This window comes from Oncorhynchus clarkii, chromosome 1, assembly GCF_045791955.1.
Source record: "Oncorhynchus clarkii lewisi isolate Uvic-CL-2024 chromosome 1, UVic_Ocla_1.0, whole genome shotgun sequence".
NCBI lineage: Eukaryota > Metazoa > Chordata > Actinopteri > Salmoniformes > Salmonidae > Oncorhynchus > Oncorhynchus clarkii.
This window is the reverse complement of record NC_092147.1, coordinates 23,604,789-23,626,849: the sequence shown is the minus strand read 5'-3', so window position 1 is coordinate 23,626,849 and position 22,061 is coordinate 23,604,789. Positions and strand designations below refer to the sequence as shown.

At 44.1% G+C, this 22,061-nt stretch overlaps 1 protein-coding gene across 1 annotated transcript; it reads right to left on the bottom strand.

Moving 5' to 3' along the window:
• Nucleotides 1-193: 193 nt before the first annotated feature.
• On the bottom strand, nt 194-21,395 carry LOC139415799 (protein spire homolog 2-like). The gene is made up of 15 exons (XM_071163897.1): nt 20,879-21,395; nt 7,895-7,938; nt 7,325-7,702; nt 7,135-7,209; nt 6,835-6,999; nt 6,645-6,731; nt 6,355-6,475; nt 6,063-6,229; nt 5,170-5,392; nt 3,229-3,356; nt 2,964-3,101; nt 2,718-2,785; nt 2,465-2,492; nt 1,653-1,750; nt 194-1,271 (listed from the first exon to the last, which is right to left on the bottom strand). Exons 1-15 carry the CDS (start codon nt 21,180-21,182, stop codon nt 1,028-1,030), a joined length of 2,268 nt encoding a protein of 755 aa, XP_071019998.1. The 5' UTR covers nt 21,183-21,395; the 3' UTR covers nt 194-1,027.
• Between the last annotated feature and the right edge of the window lie 666 nt (nt 21,396-22,061).

Genomic DNA, 22,061 nt, shown 5'->3' with positions numbered 1-22,061 from the left:
CTATAGCATATTAGTGAACAATTCATTGACATTTTCAACTATCTAACAAAGCTTTAGATCTTCTTGTGGTAGCTCAAGGTCAACAAGCAGACTAGACTACAACAGTTTTATATAAATATACCTACAGTCTAAGGCTTCCCTAGCCTTCTAAGGGAGCAGATGGACAGATCCACACTGTAGACATAGGACTTCCTTTTTACATTAGATTTATTGCAGTTGAGGTTTACTGGGTGTTTCGAAAATTTGAGCAGATCGCACAGGACCATCGAGGGTGAGAGAGGGGGCTTAATGTCATTCTAAATCAGCAGAGATAGGAGGCTGGGAGTCCAGTCCAGTTTGGTGCCAATGGGACAGGTCCCTTCCAGGACCATTTTCACCCCTCTAGGACCCGATTACATTCAGACAGTCGGACAGACGGTGCCACCATGCATCATCAAGTTGGACCACAGATAATCCAAGCACATTCTAAACTAAAAAAAGACTTCTAGTGAAATAAATATGTCTTCTATTCAGCCTGCCATAGTGTCATTTTAACATTCAGAAAAAAATCCAGTGTTCTGAGAAGGTGTGTCAATGTAAGATGTATTATTTTGGTGTTAAAAGAGTATATTACATTCATAACTAAAACAAGGCAACTAGGGAGCTAAATATGTACCCTACATTTACCCTATTTACCTTAAACTCTTGGCTCCTACAGTAAATAGATCTCTTCTTTCCGATCATCCTCATCAATTACCCTCTCACCTCTTTCCTCCTCCCTCGTATTTTGCCTTTCCTCTCTGCTTGTGCATTAGACCAGGGAGTGAAGTCAATATATGTGTGATAAGGCAGACTTATATGTTGTCCCTAGGCCACGTCTTATGAACCTCTCTACAGAGGAGGCAGAGAAACAACCCTTAACAAGCACTTCAGCAGGGGGAGGGGGTACTTGCAGGCTGGGGGAATGGTGGGGTGTTTTGAGTGGGTTAGTAGTGCAGCACAGGGGCAACCCTGCTAAGGAAGTGGGGTAAACCAACAGTCAATCTATTCACTTGTCTTTTCTCTTCAAGGTGGGTGGCTGTGGTGATGCGTGAGGCTGGGGTTGTGGTTTGGGTGTAGCACTCTCCCTCTTGGGAGTGTTGTTGAGGATATCCAGGCTCCGGCGGCTGGACGAGATGACATCAGCCACAAACTTGGTGCAGTCCGCACAAACATCCCGCAGGCTGCAGCCACTGGTGTACAGGTGGGGGAACTCCTCCTCCACAGACCGGCGGGAGAGAGTACACAGAGATCTGTGGAGAGGGAGTGAGGTGTTATAATCCATCAGGAGAGTACTCAGTATATAACATGACGAGGAACCTTCTGGGCCTGGAGTTTTTCCAGATCAGGTCACATGGTTTGGAACAACTCCAAGCCCTTCCCATCTGTAGGGGTTTGCAGGGGGATGTTAAAGATGGACCGCGGAGAAATCAGATGGGTAATTACTACATAAAGGCTGCTTAGAGATCTGAATGAAGCAGAGACATCATATAACATATTCTGAGAGATCTAGAGGAAGGACAGTGATTAGATTGAGCATGTAAGTTACTATTGGCCAGGGTGAGCAAAGACTTCTTCTGCTAAGTTAAAGACAGTTCAGTGGCCATGAAGACGGAAAGACAGATAAGACTCACTTGTAGACCTCACTCTTGCGACCATGGCTCTTTGGGCTGCTGTGAAAGCCCACAGTGTAGACTGGGATGTGGGCCATCTTCTTGGAAGGAATCTTCATCTGTGGCAGAGGGCGAGGGAAAGCAGAGAGTTAAAATAGGCATGGTTGAGGTGGAGGAAGAGGAGGAGGAGTAGGACATTTAAAGAACTAAGTGAGATCATATCGGTAGAAAGTGAAGAGGAAATGGCAGACTTGATATGATTAAGACATATGATAAAAGACAGGGCTGTGTGTATGAGGGAGAAACAACGTCACAAGACATCAGCCTCAGCCACATACCACAGACACGACACCCAAACCATAAACTCGTACAACTCAGAAACTCACTGTACACAAACACAAGCAAGGAACCACCAAACATAACCATACACACATATAGCATCGCATACAACAGAACACACAACAGAACCTCAAGGCACAATCACAAAATGTATTCAGAACTGAATACATTAACTTACAAAACACAGAACTACACAGCACAGACAAACTACAATCTCACACAACAAACTCAACAGCCCAGACCTCAAACCTACATAGCACAGAACCACAAATCCAAATGGTCTGGTGACTAAGGCACAGATCACAATAATTGACATAATTAAAAGCACAGAATAATATTATGAGCCAACACAGAATATCTTAGATACATTTTGGTTGTAAAATAGATATTTTCAATAGAAACAACATGAACAAAAAGCACTGTAGAAAACATTACACATTCAAAGAACATGAATTTGCATTTACACAGACAAAGAAAAGGGGACTTTAGGATACCTTTGCACTGCAGAATCCACAGACAGACCTGAAGGAGAGAGAACCACAGGGGCAGAGTTAAGAATCCCCTGAATTACACTTCCAAAAACACATAGAACACTATTCAATCAAACCCACAATGGTATGTCAAAAACAACATTATTATTGTGCTTCGTGAGCAGAGAGGGACCAAGTTTAAATTATTTGATTATGGTGTTATTACAAAAGGAGCATGTACTAATCTAATACTACATACTGTGTAGTGTGTACTCACCTTTTACAGAGCAGGCAGGTGGATGGCCAGGAAAAGAGGGGGAACTTAATTCTGCAGCAACAGCACACCTGGGAGACACATGCATATACTGTTGATAGGACCTCACTCATCCGGCTTTGAGAGAATGTTATCATACTAGAACCTCGCTCATAAGGCTTTGAGAGAACGATATCGTTCTTTAGATAGAACCTCGCTATTAAGGCTTTGAGAGAACGCTCCCAAAGGATGTGACGTCACTGCTTGTACCTTGCCTCTCCTCAGATTGTAATACAGTTCCTTGTTCTGCAAGTACTTCTCCATCTCTGCTTTCACCAGCACACGACGCACATTGATGACCTCATCCACTGTTAAAGCAAGACTCTCCACTGGGTGACTGAATTCCTCCTTACAGAGAGAGATGGGAGGGAGGTAGTAGGTAGAGGAAGTTAGCTAGTATAATACAATGGGCAGGTTGAAGTGGAGCAGAGAGCACCCAGTGTGGAGAGGTTATCAAAGATAATGGGCCACTCACCATCCACTGGTGTTTATTGCCATTCCGAGAACTGGAGCCGGTCTCAGCTCCCTCTGTGGTCTCATTCACTGAGCTGAGAGAGAGACGGGCAGGGGAGGGTGGCACCCAGCCTGGCACAGGAAGAGAGGCTGGGAACAGGGAGATGGAGACACATGAGAGAGAAGTTTTGAATCACAGTCCATGTTGTTCTATTGAGTCAGATCTCTGATCATCCAAAAGTGTATGCTACATAAATTAGCCGTCAATTAGATAAAGGAGTCGTGACATGTTTTATCTATTTGGTTTTGGTAGGGTTTAATACATGCTGCCAGAAACACTTGCAAATCAGATCACAGTGGATCTTTGATAAGTATGATACGAGTCAGTTTTTCTAACATTCAAGAGAGGAACTAAATTGGGGTCAGAGGAAATAAAAAGTAGGCTAGGTATTAGTAGAAATACTTTCTACAGGATATAACCTCTAGGACTAAGTACCAACCTAGGTATTGGTACTTGAAAGTCTCACCTGTCTTTATGCAAAATGAAAAGGAAGAAGGCGCTATGTAACCCTGAGAAATAAATGTGTGGACTCCTATAGCGTCTAACCAGCCTTGTTAGAGATGGGATTAGAGCAAGTTAGAGCCGGGTTAGAGTGAGGATCAGAAAACTAGAAAACAACAGCAGGCTACATGTAGGCTAATGTAAATCAGCTGCTTATGATGACATTGTTGACATTTCTGGCATGTGTGTGACGAGAAAGGGTTGACATCCCCCTAGCGGTAGAACAGGAGACATCACTGAACCACCTTTGTTTTTGTTCTCTCCTAGCTACAGTCAACACATATTTCACAAATTAAGGGGTGTATAAGGTGGTTGTGATATGAAAGAAAAACATGTATCAAACCCATTAACTGCTGTCCTAGCATTTTACTGCGCTAGTTCCTATCTGTACGTCTTTATAAGGTTTTAGTATCCATCACAAAACCCTTCAAATGAATAACACAGCAGTAACGCTGTAACGGCTCTCCTCTTCATCTGATGATGAGGAATAGGAATCATCGGACCAACACGCAGCGTGGTAAGTGTTCATAGTAAATTTAATGAAATAAATGGAACACTGAATGACAAAAAAACAACAACAAAGAGAGTGAACGACACGAAACAGTCCTGTAAGGTGAAAAAACACAAAACAACTACCCGCAGGGTAGCCTAGTGGTTAAAGCGTTGGACTAGTAACCGCTAGGTTGCAGGCAGTTAACCCACTGTTCCTAGACCGTCATTGAAAATAAGAATTTGTTCTTAACTGACTTGCCTAGTTAAATAAAGGTTAATAAACATTTAAAAAACACAGGTGGGAACAGTCTACCTAAGTATGGATCTCAATCAGAGACAACGATTGACAGCTGCCTCTGATTGGGAACCATACCAGGCCAAACACATAGAAATACAACACACAGAACAAAACATAGAATGAAAAACATAGAATGCTCACCCCAACTCACACCCTGACCAAACCAAAATAGAGACATAAAAAAGGAACTAAGGTCAGGACGTGACAAACACCTTTTAACCTGAGCAAGAAATTAGTGTAAGCAATTTACGGAATGGATTGACACACATTAGGCCTATATGTGATTACCTCCTGACATTGAATAAGATATAAACACTATACCAAACTTTGTTGCAAAATCCTCTATTGCATTTTTTAAAAAACAGTTTAGACTGATGTTTTTTCAATTGCAATTATCAGATTTTTTGTCAGGCTTGCTTTCTAACACAAATAAATATTTGACATGACAAAAATACCAATATATCTGTTTCATAAACCATATTACCTACCGTAAGTAGTCTAATGAGTGGCTCTGCAGTATCACATGAATACATATTACAGTAAATGTCTCCCTCTGCTGACCAATACCTGAAACTGTCTGTAGTGAAAGGAGTCTCAGTGAGCATACTGACCTCTGTGCGTGGAGGGTGGCCCAGCCCCTGAGAGCACGTGTAACCATGGTCTCTCACCCCTCCGCATCACGGCCCCTTCCAGATGGGTGCAGTCGGACAGTGAGGGGAGCGTCTCCCCCCTGAGCTCAGCCAGGTCGTGTTCTGAGAAGGAGCGGTCCCGTTTCATAGATGTGGGAAAACTCTCAGCACGGCAGAGCTCCCCACTGTCTGGAGACTCCTCATCCTGCAACAGCAACAAGACAGGAGGACAACAGTGAGGAGGATGAGGTAGAGGAGGACAAGGAGGGGGGAGGAGGAGAAAATGGAGGGGGTGATGGAAGTGGAGGAGGTGATGGAGGTTGAGGAGGTGATGGAGGAGGAGGAGAAGGAGGTGATGGAGGAGGAGGAGGTGATGGAGGTATAGGAGGAGAAGGAGGTAATGGAGGAGGTGATGGAGGTGGAGGAGAAGAAGGTGATGGAGGTCGAAGAGGAGGACGAGGTGATGGAGGTGGAGGAGGAGGAGGTGATGGAGGTGGTGGTGATGGAGGTGGAGGAGGAGGACAAGGTGATGGAGGTGGAGGAGGAGGACGAGGTGATGGAGGTGGAGGAGGAGGAGGAGGTGATGGAGGAGGTGGTGATGGAGGTGGAGGAGGAGGACGAGGTGATGGAGGTGGAGGAGGAGGAGGAGGTGATGGAGGAGGTGGTGATGGAGGTGGAGGAGGAGGACAAGGTGATGGAGGTGGAGGAGGAGGACGAGGTGATGGAGGTGGAGGACGAGGTGATGGAGGTGGAGGAGAAGGAGGAGGAGGAGCAGGAAGGAAAACATAACTGATGTTGTAGTTGTTATTTCTCAGTAAGAGGTAGTGCATTTAAATGAGAAAACAATATAGTTTCTCTTCTATTTTCCGTCTAACCTCCAACATGTTCATCTCCTCCATCTCTTGAAGAGTAGGGGCTTTGAGCAGAACACGAAGACGAGAAGGGGGGCGGGACCCTAGCTCTGAGCCTGACAGGTCAATGCAGGAAGTAGATTTGAAATCACACGGGCAAGTGTGTGCCAGACAAGGCAGGGAGCCAAACGCTGGCGAATGAAACAACACACAAACACTGAACTCTCAAACACATTTCACTTAGAATACATTCCACAATATGAACATACTACATGTATAGCTCAAAGTATTAATGTAGTGACAGTGATGTCCATACATCTTTTGGAGCTGGGTGGGTCCACAGGTTTCAGTTTGCGCTCTTGTTTGATTTCAGCCAGAACACGTTCATGGAGGGACTGCTTCTCCTGAGGAGGAGGGGGCAGGTTTCGCTCTGACGCCTAGCATGCAACACAACAAAACACACAGGCAGACTGAGAACACAGGAGAAATAGACACAGACACACATTACCCAGTCTCAGACTATGACACCTTGTGACACACAAGGTACTGCCACAGTCACACTACAGTCACGTCAACAAAACAAATTGTAGTGAAAGGGACACTCACTGGTTTGAGTGGAGGGCGAGACCTGATGAAGTCCAAAATAAGCTCATGAGCATTTCTCTTCACCCGCGTCGGGATGTCACCATCCACCTACAGAGAGAACATGAGTGAGGTCTGGGACATAAATACAGGAGAAATAACTACTTGATCCACTGATCAAGAGTCTTCCTATCAGTATCAATACCCAGCTCACCATGACTTTCCGCAGCTGGAACTTGCGGGTGCGGATGTCCTGCATGAGCATCTCAAAGGGTGTGAGGCTGAACTCAGTGGGCAGTGGGTCAAACTCCTGGTCTTGCACCTTCTTCAGCTTCACCCCCTGTCTCAGCTCCTTCATCAACTGGACCCAGAGACGAGTCTGAAACACACACATAAACTCATGTACCTCACACACAGACCCCATCAACCCAATGAAGGATCATACAGTATATACACATATCCTCATATACACACACAACGACACAGACAAATACACACGATCCCTGCTTCTCACCCAGTCTGTGTGTTTAAGTGCATCAATCTCAGCTCTATCTTCCTGAGGATCCTCTGTTTTGATTTTCTTCAACATCTACAGAGAAATGATAGTACACTGATAATAACACCACTATTCAGTTAACAATGATTTCAGTGCTTTACATGTGAGTGATCTGTAATCTCTGGTATAAACAAAATCAGGAACATACCTTCTTGGTATCTCGGATTTTGGTCAGGAAAGTTTGTAGCTCCAGAGTCTCAACAAACAAGGCTCGGCACACGGCCTGGTAGTGCTCAGGGGCAAGTGCAGGGTTGGCCAGTCTGGAAGCGCAAAGTGTCATCACCTGGCGTAATGTACCCACTGGCCTCATAGGCCCCTCTTCTCCTTCCTCTTCCTCCTCCTCCTGACCACTGTAGCCCTCATCTGTAGTTCCGTTGCCACCACCACAGTCAGCCCCCAGGCTGTGATCTCCCCCTGCCATGCGCTCAATGAGCCGCTCCAGCTGAGGACTCAGCTCCCGCTCCTCACTGTCATCCAGACCCCAGTCCAAGGCCTGGTAGATTGCCACGCCCAGAGACTGGACCAGCTGAGGAGACAGATTCAGGTGATCGAGGAAATAAATAGCAGTGGACAACAAGCTGTTAGGATAGAGAGGACTGGAGGGCTGCTTGAAAGATATATATGAAGACTGGCCATGAGAAGAGAGGAGACTGACATTTACCTGTCATGACAGTGTGTTGTATGTTACAAGGTGGGGATGATGGGTTCAGAAACTCACCTGGCGCTCCGCGATAGGTGGGAGGGGAGGTCCGTCTGTGTCATCTATGAAGACAAAAAAGTAGGCATGCAGTCGCATAACTAACGCTGTTTTATGCTTGCTGTCCTCCCTAATAGGCTCTAGAGTTTTCCATCCATCTCACACATTTTTGATACAATACATGGTTAAAACGATCAATTCGATCTATGAATTTGAGAGCGGTTACATTTGTCCAGCCCCACCCCACAGCTGTTTACCAAAAAAGTGTCAGGGTGTCCTCTGTGTTGTTGCTTGAATCCCAGATTGCCCCTTTGACTTTGAATTGTAAGGGTATAATTAAGCAATAAGGCCCGAGGAGGTGTGGTATATGGCCAATATACCACGGCTAAGGGCTGTTAGCATGCACAACGCAACGCGGAGTGCCCTGATACAGCCCTTAGCCATGGTATATTATTCCCCTCATCAATCTACAATAACAAAGTAAAAACAGGTTTTTCAAAATTTTGGCTAATTACATTTTTTCAAATCAATGAAATACCACATTTACATAAGTATTCAGACCCTTTACTGAGTACTTTGTTGAAGCACTTTTGGCAGAAATTACAGCCTCAAGTCTTTTTGGGTATGACGCTACAAGCTTGGCACACCTGTATTTGGGGAGTTTCTCCCATTCTTCTCTGCAGATCTCTCAAGCTCTGTCAGGTTGGAAGGGGAGCTTTGCTGCACAGCTAATTTCCAGTCTATCCAGAGATGTTCGATCGGGTTCAAGTCTGGGCTCTGGCTGGGCCACTCAAGGACATTCCGAGACTTGTCCCGAAGACACTCCTGCATTGTCTTGGCTGTGTGTTTAGGGTCGTTGTCCTGTTGGAAAGTGAACCTTCTCCCCAGTCTGAGGTCCTGAGCACTCTGGAGCAGGTTTTCATTAAGCATTAGTCTCCCGGTCCCTGCCGCTGAAAAACATCCCCAAGCGGGCTAAAATCCAAGCGAGCTTTCATGTGCTTTTTACTGAGGAGTGGATTCCGTCTGGCTACTCTACCATAAAGGCCTGATTGGTGGAATGCTGCAGAGATGGTTGTCCTTCTGGAAGGTTCTCCCATCTCCACAGAGGACCTATAGAGCTCTGTCAGAATGACCATCGGGTTCTTGGTCACCACCCTGACCAAGGCCCTTCTCCCCTGATTGCTAAGTTTGCCGGGCGGCCAGCTCTAGGAAGAGTCTTAGTGGTTCCAAACTTCTTCAATTTAAGAATGATGGAGGCCACTGTGCTCTTTGGGACCCTCAAAGCTGCAGACATTTTTTGGTACCCATTCCAAGATCTGTGTCCCGGAGCTCTATGGACAATTCCTTCAACCTCATGGCTTGGTTTTTGTTCTGACATGCACTGTCAATTTTGGGACCTTATATAGACAGTTGTGTGCCTTTCCAAATCATTTCCAATCAATTGAATTTATGATAGGTGAATTCTAATCAAGTTGTAGAAACATCTCAACATCTCACAATGGCTCAATTTTGAGTCTCAAAGCAAAGGGTCTGAATACTTATGTAAATAAGGTATTTCTGTTATTTATTTTTAATACATTTGCAAAAATGTCTAAAAACCTGTTTTTGCTTTGTTATTATGGGGTATTGTGTGTAGATTGCTGAGGATTTTCTATATTTTTTATCCATTTTAGAATAAGGCTGTAACATATCAAAATGTGGAAAAAGTCAAGGGATCTGAATTCTTTCCGAAGGCACTATATAGTAGAAAATGCTGACAAAATGCGCCATTTTCCCACCATTGATCCCGTTTCACTCTAGAATGCGCATTTTTCATTTTATAGTCGTCAAATTCTATATATCTCATGTGCTGCAGTCACAACTCAGCTAGCCAGCAATGGCTCAGTTTTCTGTGTGTACAGAGAAGCGCACGGCTCAGATGACATTAATGACACCCGGGAGGCCAGAAACCACACGTTCAGCACATTAGTGCTGCAGAACCCAAGACTAGTGGAGAGGCCTGGGTGAGGGGTCAGTGCTGCTCCTTCTATCCAGAACAAAGTGCTGAAAGCAGGACTAGGTCCCGATTAACAGAGCCTGTCTGAATAGATCTGCACCGTGGACAAAGAGTCGACCTGACACATAGTCATAGTACTGTTCTCTCTCAGGAGGGTGAAGACATTTCTGTTCAAGCCCCTCAGAAGCTGAGTAATAGATCATTTTTGAAGCAGTTAGACAGGTTTCATTATGTTTGGTTAGGTTCATGTAACCAATGACACAGACAGTCGCCATGTCCGAGTACCCATACTAGCATGCTACATACTTAAACTGCATACTCATTTGGCGTTTGATCAAGTAGATTCAGAGAGTCGAAAAGAGAGATGCCCAACTCCGCGGAATATCTGTCTCCCTTCAGCAGGTGGCTTTTTTCATTGTTTCGCCAACCAAGCAAGGAGTTTTTGTATGGAGGTCAAAGAGAGTTTCGAATTTGGTCAACAACAAAAATGAATGGCTTATTTGCTAGGTGAGGTTAATTTGATCGAATATAAGTTTCGTAATGCTTAAGTTGTTAGGAGTCTACTGATATAAGTAGGACACGTGACTTCCTGGCAACTTTGAGAAAAAACACTTTATTTCGGAGTTGTCTCAAGATGACAATGCATATTCATGGTATGGGGCTAGTAGCATAGCATCTCTCTCCAGTGAATACAGGCGGTCGACATCAGCAATCTTCACTGAATATTCAAAAAAGGATTACAAGAATGAGATGTATCCACCAATCCAAAGAAAGGATAGGCAGGAGATATACAGCCTGCCGGCTGCTTTGTGGACAACGGCTCCTATTGTTTGGGTGGAGAGACATGTCTTGACAGCATATGCATAATCTTTGGTAGAATTCACTCGTCTTTTTTCAGACTCACGTGTTTGACAACAGCTGATAATCAGATAAATTGACGCGCCTAGATGACGCATTTGGAGTATTATTTTCAAAATGTCACATATGCTGGAATGGGTATTCAGACACGACCAGTGTGTCGGAGAAAACATTCTTTCATCATGTGTCTGTCAGTTGATGATAGTTATTTCTCTTTCAGGCAATGTTTTCAAGATTCCATCTCTTTTGGAGCTGTTTTATGTTTGCTGCCCCTGTGATTTCCCCCACATTCAAAATATGGACCTGGAATCTGTTGTCATAGAAATATGGGGAACAAGACATAAAAAAAAATTTAAAACACAGAGGGAGTTAAACATTTTTAAAAGTGCATCAAAGAAAACTATTACAGTCACGTCAAACAGTGCAGCCAGAATAACAGCAAAGTAGCTGCATTTGATCATTTTCTAGTGACATTTATTTGGATACATTCATAACGATGAGCTAATGATACGCAATTTCACCTGACATAGAAGATGTGCTCTCTCGTCAGGACACTGTTGTTCAGAGGAGCTAGCCAACAACACAGCTAACACAATCACTTCAAACTGAAGCTGGAAAGACAGAAAACTACCTGCACTTAGTTTCATTTGACCTGTTTTCTATTGACTTTTCTTTGTACAGTACCAGTCAAAAGTTTGGACACCTACTCATTCCAGGGGTTTTCTTTATTTTTACTATTTTCTACATTGTAGGATGATAGTGAAGACATCAAAACTATGAAATAACACATATGGAATCATGTAGTAACCATAAAACATATGTTTGATTTTAGATTCTTCATTCTTGGCATTCTCTCAACTAGCTTCATGAGGTAGTCATCTGGAATGCATTTCAATTAACAGGTGTGCCTTGTTAAATGTTGGTTTGTGGAATTTCTTTCCTTCAAATGTGTTTGAACCAATCAGTTTTGTTGTGACAAGGTAGCGGTGGTATATCAAGAACTTTTACAATTTCTTCAAGTGCAGTCGCAAAAACCATCAAGTGCTATGATGAAACTGGCTCTAATAAGGACCGCCACAGGAAAAGAGGACCCAGAGTTACCTCTGCTGCAGAGGATAAGTTCATTAGAGTTAACTGCACCTCAGATTGCAGCCCAAATACATGTAACAGACACATCTCAACATCAACTGTTCAGAAGAGACTGAGGCCTTCATGGTCAAATTGCTGCAAAGAAACCACTACTAAAGGACACCAATAATAAGAAGAGACTTTCTTGGGCCAAGAAACACGAGCAATGGACATTAGACCGGTGGAAATCTGTCTTTTGGTCTGATGAGTCCAAATTTGAGATATTTGGTACCAACCGCCGTGTCTTTGTGAGACGCAGAGTAGGTGAATGGATGATCTCCTTATGTGTGGTTCCCACCATGTAGCATGGAGGAGAAGGTGTGATGGTGTGGGGGTGCTTTGCTGGTGACACTGTCTGGGATCTATTTAGAATTCAAGGCACACTTAACCAGCATGGCTACCACTGCATTCTGCAGTGATACACCATCCCACCTGGTTTGCTCTTAGTGGGACTGTTTTTCAACAGGACAATGACCCAACACACCTCCAGGCTGAGTAAAGGCTATTTGACCAAGAAGGAGAGTGATGGAGTGCTGCATCAGAAGACCACAATCACCCGACCTCAACCCAATTGAGATGGTTTGGGATGAGTTGGACCACAGAGTGAAGGAAAAGCAGCCAACAAGTGCTCAGCATATGTGGGAACTCCTTCAAGACTGTTGGAAAAGCATTCCAGGTTAAGCTGGTTGAGAGAATGCCAAGTGTGTGCAAAGCTGTCATCAAGGAAAAGGGAGGCTACTTTGAAGAATCTAAAATATATATTTTAACACTTTTTTGGTTACTACATGATTCCATGTGTTATTTCATAGTTTGATGCCTTTATTACTATTCTACAATGTAGAAAATAGTTTTAAAAAATAAAGAAAAACCCTGGAATGAGTCGTACTGTATATCTCCATAAAAATGATGCCAGCTGATTCATGATTTCGACTGGCTGAGAAAAGCTGCCTGCTTGTCTGTCTCGTCCAGACTCCCTACATGTTTATTATATAGCGGAAGATCGAATTTCAATGTTGAAACAATGTTGCTGTCAGCGATTGGGTTCAGAGTTATTTCGGAGTCAGGCGCAGGACACAGGTATTGAGTAACATACATGTAACTGAGTTTACTCAAAATATCAAGCAAAATTCCAAATAGGAACATACAAAGAGCACTAGCACAAAACACAACCACTAACGACATAAACAATCACGGACAGAACAGGAATGTATGCCGGAGGGTTAAATAAGGAACGTGATATGTAATAGAAACCAGGTGTGTGTGTAATACAGACAAAACAAAACGAAACTGAAACATGAATCGATGGTGACTAGAAAGTCGGTGACATCGACCGCCGAACACCACCCGAACAAGGAGTAGGGCCGACTACGGTGGAAGTCGTGACAGTACCCCCCCTTGACTCGCGGCTCCAGCAGCGCGTCAAGGAGGGGTACTGTCAGACAGAGAGAGAGTGTCAGGGACGACCCAGAGGACGGGACGCAGGGCGATCCGGGTGGAGACGGTGAAACTCCTGTAGCATTGAAGGATCTAGGATGTCCTCCACCGGTACCCAGCATCTCTCCTCCGGGCCGTACCCCTTCCACTCCACTAGGTACTGAAGGCCCCTCGCCCGACGCCTTGAGTCCATGATGTCTCGTACGGTATACGCCGGGACCCCCTCGATGTCCAGAGGGGGCGGAGGAACCTCCCGCACCTCAGACTGCTGGAGTGGACCAGCCACCACCGGCCTGAGGAGAGACACATGGAACGAGGGGTTAATGTTATAGTCAGGGGGGAGTTGTAACCAATAACAAACCTCGTTCAGTCTCCTCAGGACTTTAAATGGCCCCACAAACCGCGGACCCAGCTTCCGGCAGGACAGGTAAAGGGTCAGGTTTCGGGTCGAGAGCCAGACCCGATCCGCCTCACTGCGGTGGCAGTCGGCACTCGCCTTTTGCCTCCTGACGGCCCTTTGTAGCCGCACATGGGCAGCGTTCCATGTCTCCTCTGAGTGCCTAAACCATTCATCCACCGCAGGAGCCTAGATCTGGCTCTGATGCCATGGTGCCAGGACCGGCTGATAACCCAGCACACACTGAAATGGTGATAGGTTGGTAGAGGAGTGGCGGAGGGAGTTTTGGGCCATCACCGCCCAGGGGATGTAAACCGCCCACTTCCTGGTTGACTCTTTCCACCTGCCCGTTACTCTCGGGGGGAGAAAACCTGAGGTAAGGCTGACCGAGACCCCCAGACGTTCCATAAACGCCCCCCAGACTCTAGACGTGAATTGGGGACCCCGGTCAGAAACTATATCCTCAGGCACCCCGTAGTGCCGGAATACGTGGGTGAACAGGGCCTCCACAGTTTGTAGAGCCGTAGGGAGACCGGGCAAAGGAAGAAGGCGGCAGGACTTAGAAAACCGATCCACAACGACCAGGATCGTGGCGTTACCCCACGATGGGGGAAGATCCGTCACGAAATCCACCGATAGGTGTGACACGGTCGTTGTGGAACGGGAAGGGGTTGTAATTTCCCTCTGGGCAGGTGTCTAGGTGCCTTGCACTGTGCGCATACCGAACAGGAGGAAACATAAACCCTCACGTCCTTCGCTAGAGTGGGCCACCAGTACTTCCCAGCAAGGCAGCGCACCGTCCGACCGATGCCAGGATGACCAGAGGAGGGTGACGTGTGAGCCCAACAGATCAAACCATCGCGGACATCAAACGGAACGTACAGACGCCCAGCTGGACACTCAGGGGGAGTAGGCTCTGCACGTGACGCCCGCTCGATGTCCGCGTCCACCTCCCATACCACCGGTGCCACCAGGCGAGAAGCTGGAATTTTGGGAGTGGGATCCGTGGACCGCTCCGCTGTATCATACAGCCGGGACAGTGCGTCTGCCTTAACGTTCTGGGAACCTGGTTTGTCTGAGGATGGTAAGGTGGTGGTTGAAGATATCCCGGAGAAGTCCTCGTAGTCATCCAGAGTCGGTCCTTCCCTTCCCTAGATGGCGTTGGCCCACTCCGGGGCTTTTCCAGTCAGGCAGGAGATGAGGGCGCTCACTCTCTCGCGTCCGGAAGGGGCCGGCCGAACAGCTTCCAGGTAGAGCTCCAGCTGGAGTAGGAACCCCTGGCACCCGGCAACTGATCCGTCATACGCTCCCGGGAGCGAGAGCCCGAATCCCACTGGGTCCTGACGACGTAGGGATGGACATCGGTGTAGGTTGAGGTGTGGGCGGAGGTGATGAAGTAGGATTGACAGGAAAGCCTCCTCTCTCCCATCTGTCCAATGTTTGCGACACGCGATCCATGGCTGTCCCTAGCCTGTTTAACATGGTTGCGTGCTGCTGAACACGCTCCTCTACTGGGAGAGAAGGGCTGGCTGCACCTGCTGACTCCATTTGAATGGTCCGTGATTCTGTCAGCAATTGGGTGAGGAGTCAGGCGCAGGACACAGGTATTGAGTAACATAACTGAGTTTACTCAAAATATCAAGCAAAATTCCAAATAGGAACATCCAAAAAGCACTAGCACAAAACACAACCACTAACGACATAAACAATCACGGACAGAACAGGAATGTATGCCAGAGGGTTAAATAAGGAACGTGATATGTAATAGACACCAGGTGTGTGTGTAATACAGACAAAACAAAACGAAACTGAAACATGGATCGATGGTGACTAGAAAGCCGGTGACGTCGACCGCCGAACACCACCCGAACAAGGAGAAGGGCTGACTTCGGCGGAAGTCGTGACAGTTGCAAATGTCAGAGAGACAGACAGCAAGGTTTATACAAACCTCCGCTGTTGAAAATCAAATGCTAGTCTAAAAGAAATTGGAGATAATGTCTAGATGCTTTTTACAGTGGAGATCAAGTTTATAAATTGCCTGGCTGGGCTGATGAGCCAGTCTATTGCTCAGTGAAATGGAACAGAGTAAATAGGCATTTCAACTTCATAGTTTTAGCTGGGGGTAACTTGTGGAATAGACACCGGCTGGAATGTGGTTTTAACCAATCAACATACAGGATTAGACCCACCTGTTGTATAATATAAAACACACCCTTAGTAACCTTGACCCTTAACCAATAATCCCTGTAGCCTACTTCATTGCCTTCATTACTCACTCATTTGCAGAGGTTAAGTAGCCTAATTGTGATGACCAAACAGGTTGTGATCTGTGATTAAAGTAAACTGTACATAAGTAAACTGCAGTGTTGGGGAGTAGTGTCCTATGTAGTTCAACTAGTAATTTAACTACATATTCCAGTAGCTTGTTGGTAGTTCAAATAATTCAAATCTAGGTAGTGTTTTCAGTAGTTAATTACTTTTCTTGCCATGCAGTGGTGTACAGTGCCTTCCGAAAGTATTCGGCCCCCTTGAACTTTGCGACCTTTTGCCACATTTCAGTTTTCAAACATAAAGATATAAAACTGTATTTTTTTGTGAAGAATCAACAACAAGTGGGACACAATCATGAAGTGGAACGACATTTATTGGATATTTCAAACTTTTTTAACAAATCAAAAACTGAAAAATTGGGCGTGCAAAATTATTCAGCCCCTTTACTTTCAGTGCAGCAAACTCTCTCCAGAAGTTCAGTGAGGATCTCTGAATGATCCAATGTTGACCTAAATGACTAATGATGATAAATACAATCCACCTGTGTGTAATCAAGTCTCCGTATAAATGCACCTGCACTGTGATAGTCTCACAGGTCCATTAAAAGCGCAGAGAGCATCATGAAGAACAAGGAACACACCAGGCAGGTCCGAGATACTGTTGTGAAGAAGTTTAAAGCCGGATTTGGATACAAAAAGATTTCCCAAGCTTTAAACATCCCAATGAGCACTGTGCAAGCGATAATATTGAAATGGAAGGAGTATCAGACCACTGCAAATCTACCAAGACCTGGCCGTCCCTCTAAACTTTCAGCTCATACAAGGAGAAGACTGATCAGAGATGCAGCCAAGAGGCCCATGATCACTCTGGATGAACTGCAGAGATCTACAGCTGAGGTGGGAGACTCTGTCCATAGGACAACAATCAGTCGTATATTGCACAAATCTGGCCTTTATGGAAGAGTGGCAAGAAGAAAGCCATTTCTTAAAGATATCCATAAAAAGTGTTGTTTAAAGTTTGCCACAAGACACCTGGGAGACACAACAAACATGTGGAAGAAGGTGCTCTGGTCAGATGAAACCAAAATTGAACTTTTTGGCAACAATGCAAAACGTTATGTTTGGCGTAAAAGCAACACAGCTGAACACACCATCCCCACTGTCAAACATGGTGGTGGCAGCATCATGGTTTGGGCCTGCTTTTCTTCAGCAGGGACAGGGAAGATGGTTAAAATTGATGAGAAGATGGATGGAGCCAAATACAGGACCATTCTGGAAGAAAACCTGATGGAGTCTGCAAAAGACCTGAGACTGGGACGGAGATTTGTCTTCCAACAAGACAATGATCCAAAACATAAAGCAAAATCTACAATGGAATGGTTCAAAAATACACATATCCAGGTGTTAGAATGGCCAAGTCAAAGTCCAGACCTGAATCCAATCGAGAATCTGTGGAAAGAACTGAAAACTGCTGTTCACAAATGCTCTCCATCCAACCTCACTGAGCTTGAGCTGTTTTGCAAGGAGGAATGGGAAAAACTGTCAGTCTCTCAATGTGCAAAACTGATAGAGACATACCCCAAGCGACTTACAGCTGTAATCGCAGCAAAAGGTGGCGCTACAAAGTATTAACTTAAGGGGGCTGAATAATTTTGCACGCCCAATTTTTCAGTTTTTGATTTGTTAAAAAAGTTTGAAATATCCAATAAATGTCGTTCCACTTCATGATTGTGTCCCACTTGTTGTTGATTCTTCACAAAAAAATACAGTTTTATATCTTTATGTTTGAAGCCTGAAATGTGGCAAAAGGTCGCAAAGTTCAAGGGGGCCGAATACTTTCGCAAGGCACTGTAGCCTCCCTATTGTTATTTTATTGCTGCTTTTAATTATTTGTTACTTTTATTTCTTGTTCTTTTTAGGTATTTTTTTAAAACCGCATTGTTGTAAGTAAGCACTTCACTGTAACGTCTACCTACACCTGTTGCATTCGGCGCATGTGACAAATACAATTGTATTTTATTTGATAATAACCTAAATTGCACATTCTGTTAACATGCAGTACTATATTTGGTATTTGGTATTTTATTAGGATCCCCATTAGCTGTTGCAAAAGCAGCAGCTACTCCTCCTGGGGTCCACAAAAAACATGAAACATAATATAGAATGACATAATACAGAACATCATTAGACAAGAACAGCTCAAGGACAGAACTACATACATTTTTAAAAAGGCACACGTAGCCTACATATCAATGCATACACACAAACTATCTAGGTCAAATAAGGGAGAGGCGTTGTGCCACAAGGTGTTGCTTTATCTGTTTTTTGAAACCAGGTTTGCTGTTTATTTGAGCAATATGAGATTGAAGGAAGTTCCATGCAATAAGGGCTCTATATAATACTGTACGTTTTCTTGAATTTGTTCTGGATTTGGGGACTATGAAAAGACTGGCATGTCTGATGGGATAAGTGTGTGTGGCAGAGCTGTGTGTAAGTTGACTATGAAAGCAATTTGGGATTTTCAACACATTAATGTTTCTTATAAAAAGAAGAAATGATGCTGTCAGTCTCTCCTCAACTCTTAGCAAAAGAGAGACTGGCATGCATAGTATTTCTATCAGCCCTCTGATTACAATTCAGAGCAAAACATGCCGCTATGTTCTGGGCCAGTTTCAGCTTAACTATGTCTTTCCTTGCAGCAGTGGACCACACGGCTGGACAATAATCAAGATTAGACAAAACTAGAGCCTGCAGAACTTGCTTTTTGGAGTGTGGTGTCAAAAAAGCAGAGCATCTCTTTATTACGGCTAGACCTCTCCCCATTTTTGCAACCATTGAATCTATATGTTTTGACCATGACAGTTTACAATCTAAGGTAACGCCAAGTAATTTAGTCTCTTCAACTTGTTCAACAGCCACACCATTCTTAACCAAATTCAGCTAGCACTTAATGAATGATTTGCACCAAATACAATGCTCTTAGTTTTAGAGATGTTCAGGACCAGTTTATTACTGGCCACCCATTCCAAAACCGACAGCAACTCTTTGTTAAGGGTTTCAGTGACTTCATTAGCTGTGGTTGCTGATGCGCACTGTATATGGTTGAATCATCAGTATACATGGACACACATGCTTTGTTTAATGCCAGTGGCAGGTCATTAGTAAAAATAGAAAAGAGTAGAGGGCTTAGAGAGCTGCCCTGCGGTACACCACACTTTACATGTTTGACATTAGAGACGCTTCCATTAAAAAGAAAACCCGTTGAGTTCTATTAGATAGATAACTCAATCCACGCTATGGCAGAGTTTGAAAAGCCATAGAACTTAATTTTTTTCAACATCAGGTTATGGTCAATAATACCAAAGACTGCACTGAAATCTAACAGTACAGCTCCCACAATCTTCTTCTTATCAATTTCTTTCAACCAATTATCAGTCATTTGTGTCAGTACAGTGCATGTTGAGTGCCCTTCTCCATGAGTATGCTGAAAGTCTGTTGTTAATTTGTTTACAGAGAAATAGCATTGTATTTGGTCAAACACTATTTTTTATAAAAGTTTGCTAAGAGCTGTATGACTCCAAAGTGACTGTTCTTGCAATTTGTAGTCTATGACATTTCAAATTGACATATGATACGTTTTCACAAAGTAGTTTGGATGTAGGGAAGTACTTTTAAAAGTAACTTCCGTTAAGTAAACAATTTTTTTCCTAATAATAGCTTTAATTGGTAGCTCGGTAAACTATATTTTCAGAGTAGCTTCCCCAACACTGGTAAACTATAACCATACTGACCAACTGCATCAACAATGCAATATAATTGACTCATCAGCAAGGACACAAATGTCCCATACATATGCAGTATGTCCTTTGTTGTGCTCATTAAATTGACTGACTTTCTTCTGTAAATGACTCCATAAGTGTAGACAACAAAAATATTCAAGAAACACCCCAGCTCCCCAACACCCTGTAGTGGGATATCAATCACTGTCAGTGCTATTAATTATGATTTACATTGTTCATTATAGAATTTGGTCATTTCTCAATAGTAATAAAAACAAAAAAGTATTTATATATTTGGGACAAAAATTTGGCCTATACAATTATGTCTCAGCAACTGATCTATAGCCTAAACTATTGGATTCGTTTTTGTCCAATGTGTTGTGACATCATTTCTGCGTTTTCTTTAGGCTACTTTTATTACCGCTATATGAAATCACCTTATCACTCACTATGCTAATGTTCTGTTTCATTTTAAATAGGCTACTTTGGCCTATACAATTTGGCCTAGCCTATTTAAAATGAAACAGAACATTAGCATAGTGAGTGATAAGGTGATTTCATATTTTTCTCTCAGTTTAAGTAATATCCATAGTCACCCTTAATGTTACAAAATTTCGTAATCTACTAACCTGCTATCATTTTCCACTCCCAGTTGTATCCTTTATCTTATCATGTCATAGCTCGGTTCGTTAGGCTATGTCAGCAACTCTGACAGAGTTTTCCTTTGGGCCCCGGCCCCGCAGTGCACTCAGGACAGTTATTTTATTGGGATCCTTTAACCGAATCACTTGTGAGTGGGAAACAGATCACAAAGCTACCTCTAACTCTAAACCTTCTTTAGCAGATACAAGGGGGGATTTGTACTGTATGAATAATTGATAATTTCGTCTATTTGTATAATCCAAGCCAATTTTGTTTGGGGAGTGCTACTGACGCATTTATCGTGAATTTCCCATTCAAAACAATATTGCGTGTTGAAATTACAACATACAAATAGTGAATCAATATCAAATTAATTGAGAAATAACTGAAAGGCCTATAATAAATGAGACTATATTGTAGGCCTAGGCTGGTGTTAATTAGGGTATTTTGGTACCGCAAAGGGCAGTCAGGAAGTTAGGTTAGCTAACAGAGCTCTCTTACGGTTGTTGCAGGGCTGTTGTTGTAGGGAAACCATCCCATCTCTGAGTAAGAGTATAGAGGACGGGTCCTTCACACGGGAAACTCCACCTGTCACAGTGGCCGGGCGCGGCACCCTCAGCCCGCTGCAGCATTGATAACACACAGCCCAAGCCTGCTCCTCGTTAATGGGCTGCTCGTAGGATTTCAACACTTCTTCAAGAGACAGTTCCCTGGGGTCGCTCAGGTCCCGAGCCTCTGCCCTGTCCGTGGGAGCGGACACCCTTGAATCGCCATCCTTGCCGCTTCTGTTTGTTGACCTGGCCATGGCTGCGGTAAACTACCGATCCCATTGCTCTGTGGCCATTATCTTTTCACGCCGGGTTCCTTCCTTCCCCACAGCACGCCAACCCAACTGCCACAGCTGCGAGTTACTATAACAGCAAATTAAAGCGATCTTTGATCTGCAGGAATGTCAATCAGCGCCAAGGAAAGGAGAGGAGGCAGGAGGAGGAAACCATACGCTAGTGGCGCAATCAACCTGCAAGGAGAAAATCTTGTTGAAAATGTTTGACCACCAACCAGACGAGTACTGGTAAACAATGACGAAGCGATAGATAAACCCTTGAAGATGATTGTAATTGAGAGAATAGACCATACGCTCAGTTGAGACAGTCCGGTCACACAGATTATCCGCTCCGCTGCAGTGCATCTCCGCATCCCCTGTGCTCCGCCCGTCTCACGTAGCCTGAGCGTCATCCAACAAACCCACAAATCTGTCGAAGTGGCGACCTCGACGCTGTGAGAATGTCAGCTCTCACATACATATTATTAGATAAACAAACAGAAGTAGAGGATACATCACATAAACAATTAATTCATGAAACTCATCCTCCGATGTTTAGGCCCAAGGAAATCATTCCGATTGTAGCCCAACATTACATAGCCAGAGCTTGCAAAGGGTTTTTAACTCTCAGTAGTTATAGACTGTTCATCATTAGTTCATATAGGATAGTCTATAAATCAATGATAAATTTGTAATAAACATTGTATGAAAATGTGTCATAACTTGAATAGGCCTTAAACCATTCACAAGCCCTTCATACACCCGTTGTATACACTTTATAAAGAGTATATTAATATTACAGTTATAAATTGACATTTTTTTCCTTTGATTTATCCATGCACCAGTTGGTCCAAAAATAAA